General features: G+C 40.8%; 1 protein-coding gene and 1 long non-coding RNA gene across 2 annotated transcripts in view; both read left to right on the top strand.

The window, feature by feature from the left end:
- Positions 1–5,188, top strand: part of cdh8 (cadherin 8) — a 131,260-nt gene extending 126,072 nt beyond the window's left edge. The window contains exons 11-12 of the mRNA XM_062989397.1: positions 3,673–3,924; positions 4,020–5,188. Of these exons, the coding sequence (XP_062845467.1) occupies positions 3,673–3,924; positions 4,020–4,513 (746 nt within the window). The 3' untranslated portion in view covers positions 4,514–5,188. The remainder of the gene's footprint in view (positions 1–3,672; positions 3,925–4,019) is intronic.
- A 568-nt stretch (positions 5,189–5,756) lies between these two features.
- Positions 5,757–7,299, top strand: LOC134303924 (uncharacterized). The gene is made up of 3 exons (XR_010007725.1): positions 5,757–6,241; positions 6,534–6,653; positions 7,072–7,299. It is a non-coding gene; the product is annotated as an uncharacterized LOC134303924 (long non-coding RNA).
- The last annotated feature ends 243 nt before the right edge of the window (positions 7,300–7,542 follow it).

Genomic DNA, 7,542 nt, shown 5'->3' on the forward strand with positions numbered 1-7,542 from the left:
CAACAGTGGCAAACTGGCAGTACTAGTCCAGTACCTTAACCACTAGGCCATAACTATCCCACATATCTGTATATATCTCTATATATGACAAATAAAGGTGTTCTATTCTATTCTAAAAAGCTTGGAAGTATAATGTAGTTTAGCAGTGGAAACACTAGGGTCAAAAGTATGTGAACGCCTGACCAGAAGCTTGTCAGACCCTGACTTCACCACACGCAAGTCACTGATATTAAGTGCAACAGGAAACCGTTTAGTTTAATCGACCCTCGCCCGCTCTAGCCTTAAATTAAAGGTTCAGCAAGTGCAACTTAATTTGCAACAGGAACTTTTGTAGGTGTTTTCAGCTTCATCGATTACACAGGATAACAAAGATTTTGCTACTTGGAATAAAACATGCTATTTACATGAAATCGAGTGTGCTGATTCCGAATATGAAGTCAAAATTCGCGCAGGACGTCGAGATTTTAAGTTACAGGCCAAATGCAGTTTGGTGACAGCTTGGTAGATTTGTCCATGTTCTGCAGCTTGGCAACATTGTAATTGCTGCACCATAGCTAGTTGACAATATTGTTTTCTTATATTGCTAGTATGTCTGCTTAAGCCTAAAGATGAGTAGGAGGAGCTGTGTTAACCATCCAGACAATTTTTGCTACATTTGTGGTAAATACACCCTATACGATCAGCGCAAAAACCTGACGAAGAGAGTGATGATCGCTTACAAGTAATATTTCGGGTGTAAATTTGGAGATCAAGACAAAAGCTGGGCACCTCACATCTGCTGCACTGTGTGCTACGCTGGTCTCACACAGTGGCTCAATGGCAAGAGAAAGGCAATGCAGTTTGCTGTGCCTATGATTTGGCGGGAACCGAAAGATCATCACTCGGACTGCTATTTTTGCATGACTAATGTTGCTGGATTTTCAAAGAAGAACAAGTCAAAAATTGTTTATCCTGATTGTGAGTCTGCTCTGAAGCCAGTGCCACATGACGCTGAGAATACAGTGCCAATTCCACCTGCATCTTGTGCTTCTGAAAATGACAGTTCTGATGGAGATCATGAGGATGATGTTGCTCCTGACGCATGTTATGATCCAGAATCTGAACATGGTAAGCCTCACTTGCTTCTGGCAAAGCTAGCCTGAAAGCTGTATTGCTGCACAATGGCAATGAAAAGCCTTCTGTTCCTATTGCTTATGCTGCGGGAATGAAACTAAAAGCAGGAATTTGTGTTTATAATGACACATTCAGATCCAAACTGAACACGCTTGAACTCGCCGCTTGGGATGCATTTGTGCTAGTTGTGCAAAACTTTCTTGGCAACCATCGGGCTGACAACCATGCTGAACTTGTGAGCAACATGTTAGCAGCGTATCAGCAACTCGGCTGCCGAATGTCACTCAAAATTCATTTCTTACATTCTCATATGGATTTTTTCCCTTCAAATTTGGGTGATGTGAGTGATGAACACGGGGAACGATTCCACCAGGATATTGCCACCATGGAAAAAAGATATCAAAGTCACTTCAACCCCAACATGATGGGCGACTACTGCTGGTTTCTGCAGCGGTCAACAACAGACACTCACAAGCGCAAAAGCACGTGCCTGAAGCACTTTTGAACACTGTATGTGCAATTGTGCATTGCATAAAGACTCACGAGAACTTTTCAGTTACACGTTTGTTAATGTGAAGCAGTTTTTGTAATCTCTAGCAGTTTTGAACCACAATTTAGTTATGCACAGTGGCTGTATAACAGATACAAAAACAGTTTCTCGCGTCTGTTTGAATAACCAATGATACAGAGTATAACTTCAGAACCCGACGTCATAGGCAAAATTCGTCTACAGATTTAAACTCTGCACACTCGATTTAGTATAGGACACATGAAACACTCCAAGTAGCAGACAAAAAAATGTTTTCTGTGATCCAGTGTTATTAAACGTTTTGCCTCCTTTTAAATGTTGTTTGCGAGCACCTCTAAACCCACTCCTGCAATCTTAGTGTTTGTACTCACTCACACTTTTTACCACTCAGATTATCAGATGATGTATTCCAGCAGTCGTACCAAAGCACGTGTAAATAAATCCAACAGAAGCGTGAACTTATGAAGCCGTAAAGTCGAAGCTGCTGTCAGAACTTCCTCCCCAAATAAGACAAATTATTATGGATGACGGACAATTTCCTCTCTGGTTTGTGGCACACAATAAAGGCAGGAATACGACTGTAATTAGAATGATAAAGCAGCCCAACACATTGGCAAATAATTGCCTCATGATATTAGAGACACAAAATAGTCACCTTTGTGTTTTTCATTAACGTGTTTATTAAGTTAAATTAAATCCGCCGCGTGCTCGTCCTAGCAGGGATGCGCCGTTACGCGGCCGCCGTTATGCACTTTGCTTTCGGCACAGAGGTGATGTGTTTAGACTAGATTAAAGCCAGCGCTCCTCAGAAAGCCCTTCATGATGAAAAAAAGAAAGTCATTTCCGTCGTTCGTTTATCGCTCTCGTCGCTGCATTATCTCGACTTTCACGCCACCTTGATGTGTTCTCGTCTACCTATTTCATTTCTCTCTGCCATTTTCTTTCTACCGAGCGTTTCAGACTATTAGAAATCCATTTGCGCTGCAGACAAGACGCCTAAAGAGCTTTAAAGTAAAAGTTCCAAGCGTGGAAATTATCCGTCGGATGATGAGCACAGATGCTAAGAAGCTGAAGTTTGGTCTGTTACTGTTGTTCTGTGTTACTAAGTAAATATGTTGAGCAGGTGAACACTCGCATTGTCATGATCATTGTATTTGGAGGAGTGTTCACAAACTTTTGGACATATTATGAACACATACCAGCCATAGTTCAGTAATCATTTTCTTCTAATAATATAAAAATAAATACATAAATAAAAACAACAGTATTACCTCCAGTAGAGCAGACGAAAAGCTCAATTATTTATTTATTCATTAATGTATTTATTTGTTTATTTATGTATTAATGAATGTATGTATTTTGTGTTAAAACATATAAATAATAGAATGTAATTTTAAAAGTTTAATATCTCCAAACCTAAAGAAAAAACTCATTCTTTTTAAGGTTCTTTTTAAGTTTATTTATTTATTTATTTATGTATTTTGTGCTAAAACATATAAATAATAAAGATTTTAATTAAAATATATCTAATGTAATACCTGACACACATCCCCAACCCCCATAGATTTAATTCTATGTAAATTTTTATATTCATTTATTTATTTATTTATTTATTTATTTATTTATTTATTTATTTATTTATTTATTTATTTATTTATTTAATAATGTATTTTGTGCTAAAACATATAAATAATAAAGATTTTAATTAAAATATATCTAATGTAATACCTGACACACATCCCCAACCACCCATAGATTTAATTCCATAAATGTATTTATTTATTTTGTGTTAAATAATGAAGATTTAAATAAAAATATTTATTGTAATACTTGACACTCCAAAACCCCCCTGTAGACTTTAAGGAAACCATATATAGAACCTTTGAATTCTGTGTATAAATGTAATGATGCTCTTTAAACTTTGTGATCTACACAAACGGCACATACCGCGTTTATACCTGACTTGCAGATGTCCAGTGTAAACTGAATAGCCAGTACGTAACCTCACACTGTTTTCTCTCGCTCCTCAGACAACTCGATCAGCGTTTTAGCCAAACACGACTTGTTCCGGCGCCAGAGACAGGAGCTGTACCTCTTACCCATCGTGGTGAGTGACGACGGAGATCCACCCATGAGCAGCACCAACACGCTGACCATCCGTGTGTGTGGCTGCAGCAGGGACGGCGTGGTGCAGTCCTGCAACGTGGAGGCGTTCGTCCTGCCCATCGGCCTCAGCATGGGGGCGCTAATCGCAATCCTCGCCTGCATCATCCTACTGCTGGGTAATGCACGCTGTGATTGGTCACTCGTCTTAATTATTTATTATGTAGCTGATTAGTTAATGTATTAATTTATTTATTGTTGTTTGTCTCTGAAGTGATCGTGGTGCTGTTCGTTACCCTCCGGCGGCACAAGAGCGAGCCACTGATCATCAAGGACGAGGAGGACGTGCGCGAGAACATCATCACGTACGACGACGAGGGCGGCGGCGAGGAGGACACCGAGGCCTTCGACATCGCCACCCTGCAGAACCCCGACGGCATCAACGGCTACCTGCCGCGCAAGGACATCAAACCCGAGCTCAGCTACAGCGTCCGGGCGGGGCTGAGACCCGCCACCAACGGCGTCGACATCGACGAGTTCATCAACGTCCGGCTGCACGAGGCCGACAACGACCCCACGGCGCCACCGTACGATTCCATTCAGATCTACGGCTACGAGGGGCGGGGCTCCATGGCCGGGTCGCTGAGCTCGCTGGAAACGGCCTCGTCAGATTCGGACCAGAATTTCGATTATCTCAGAGAGTGGGGGCCGCGCTTTCGAAGACTCGGCGAGCTCTATTCGGTGGGCGAGAGCGACAAGGAAACTTGATCTGCCGGTCCAGTAAAAACGCGCTGGGTTGTACATCTGGTTCCAATGGGAGGAAACACTTTTATCAAACACTTTTAGAGCAAAACTTAGCGTTAGTTCTCCAAAAACACGTTGACGTAACGCCGGGGCCGAACTTTACCACGGAGATAGCTGTTGTAGACGTGTCGTCGTTTAGATCAAGCAAAGTTTGCGGACGTTTGTTTATTTACCGTGACCCCCCCGGATGCTCGGCGGCCACATAATCAAAGGACCGTTTCACTTCGGAGACGAGAAGTTTCGGAAACGCGGAGGCCTCAGACCGACCCAGAGAGAACCGGACTCGTCTTCTAACGTCATCCTGGCAATCTGAGGACAAAAAAAAAACGACTAAAAAGCAATATATGGTCTCCATTACTATGTTGAATGTATGTATGTACGATTACCGGTGCGATACGTGTAGAATATCGGCTTTAATAGTTCCTAGTTGAGATAGGGTTTGATACAGAGTTGCCGGATTTGCCGAAAAGCCTCGTGTGGCTCGCTTTATACACCCGTTTGTATTCACGCTCTTGTGAACATCAGTAGCCTATAAGAGACTGAACACACAGAAAAAAAGAGAAATGTAGAAACAACGAGGCCTTCTTTTTACAGAAGCTAACATTCAATACGCTCGTATTGCAACTTTTTTTGGAACATGGGTCGTGTTTGCTTCATTAGCGTAGTATGATTTATAAATATATAAATATTCATCGTTTCGTGCTGCGAGTAAACAAGTCACGTCATTTCAATTGATCCTCTTTTTCAGCTTCCGTGTATTTTTTTGACAGAAAGTGCAAAAAAAATCGTTGAACAGTACTGCGGTTAAAACGTCCACAATGTTCCATTTACCTGAAATCAAGTTGCTCATATGCAGACTGAAGCTTCCTTGTTTAGTTTTGCACTGAGGCTACGAAGCTACAAACTCAGCATGTCAGCAAACTGCACGTCAACGTCACACTCATCCGGGGAAACGTCCGTCCCATCCTCAGACCTCCGAATTGTGTGCAGTTCTTTTACAGTAGTTGGTCACCTGGGTGTCACAGGTCTGCACGTATTGGTCAGTAGGTAAAAACAGTCAGTAGGTAAGCAGAGATAAGTTATTCCTATTAGAACTCTAAAGTATTTTCAAGGTTGCCAGCTTTCTCCTGACTAGAGCTCTTAAAGAATACTCATTTTATGCTCCTGAATAGTTTTAGTTTCGTGCCAGTTTTAAGTGTCACCAAACTTTTGATGATTTGGATCTTGGAAAACTTTGAGCTTTTCTTCTCTGACTGCTGCAGACGGCATTTTTTAAGACTGCACTTAATGCCGCCAACCAGTGACTGGACCAAATACGACCGAAGTCATGCACACAGTATGTAGTGCTGAGGGAATCATACGAACTATTATGTGAACGGAGACGTTGTAATTGTTAAACATAGTTTTTTTAGACCGTGCTTATGTACCGTATACAGACAGTACTTTCTTTACTGGTCTGTTTGTGTATACTGGCCTGTGATGATTGGTCGCTCACTGTGTCAGACTGAGCTACAGCACTGGTCTCCTACTATACTGTATTAGACTGTTAATTAATAATAATCACTGTACCTTATCTAGGTAGCTAAATATATATCATTGATTTGTAAACCTTGTACAGGAGAGCTTCGGATAAACAACAGTTCTGCTGAACTCTGTACCAACTTCACCAGCAGAAAAACACATTTTTTGGAGGTATTTGGAGTTTTAGATCTTGAAATGTGTTTATAATGTTAAATTATCATAATTTTACCACAAACAGAAACTAGAGCAAAACATAAGAAGACACGATACAATCTAAAGTCAATTTAATAACTATTATATGAAATAGTGATTTTAAATGAATAGGAAAACCAAACACTTACAGAAATGTTGCATTTCCTAGCAAAACTATCTATAATTAATACTGATCATGCATTATTTGCATTGCACAGTTTGTGCGGTTGGTAACGCTGTTATTTATTTGTTGTTTATTTTTGTCCTACAGATGACTTTCATGCTGAAATATTGTGGATAGGTCGCACGATGCTAAACTCTAGTCTTCCATTACCCATTAGCTTCATTAGCCTCAGACACAGTGTGCCTAGGTCGATCTGCTCCATGTGCGGTAAGTAGAACATTGTGTACGTTTCATTTCAGGTAAACCTGTCTCTATAAAGCAGATAAGACCAGAGTCGGACTATCGGATGGTGTAGGGATTTAGGTGGGAGGTTGAGTCGAGGCTGTGTCGTGTATATACGGATCTGCTGTACGCAGTGTTTAGAGTGATCATATCAAGCACAACGGCTCAGCACATCACATATACGTTCATATCCACGACCAGATGTGTGTATAACCCGCCAGTCAGGATTCCATAAATCATAACCTGCAGAGCTGTAAAGAAACTCAAAAATAATAATAAAAATAATAATAAATAATAATAAAATAAAAAGAGCAGTGTACATAGTCCATGCAGACATCCTCAGCTTTCTTTGGGAATCTTTTTTTTTTCGGTCTATGCACGTTGGCTCTCGCACATCTTCAAGATCTCTGACTGGCACCACGCCTGCGTGCGCCCTTCATCCGTAACCATCCTCGATACGGAACGTTTCAGTAGATGAGCTGTGGACAGTATAGACTCGCATTCGGATCATTCTTTTCTACCGTGCTTTACTGCTTATATACTTGTATGTTCAATTATTTACTCTGCGTATTGTAATCTAAGATACCCATGTACTGTTTCCTACTTTGTGAAATATATTTTTATAAATACACACGGGCTGGGACCTTTTTTGATTCCATCATCATAGTATTTAAATCATCATTATTAATAGTCGTTGAGTAATAAGAGCAGTTTTAAATCCTACAAACAGACGTGTAGCCAATGAATCTTATCGTATAATCATAAAGTTTGTTGTACCTTTTTCTCCCTTTTAATTTTTAGTGAGGGGTTGTTTGTCAGATACCACAGCACACCTTCAGGGGTCTAGTGGAGTCCATGCCTCGACAGGGCTCAG

The sequence above is a fragment of the Trichomycterus rosablanca genome, chromosome 27 (genome assembly GCF_030014385.1).
Source record: "Trichomycterus rosablanca isolate fTriRos1 chromosome 27, fTriRos1.hap1, whole genome shotgun sequence".
In the NCBI taxonomy this organism is placed as follows: domain Eukaryota; kingdom Metazoa; phylum Chordata; class Actinopteri; order Siluriformes; family Trichomycteridae; genus Trichomycterus; species Trichomycterus rosablanca.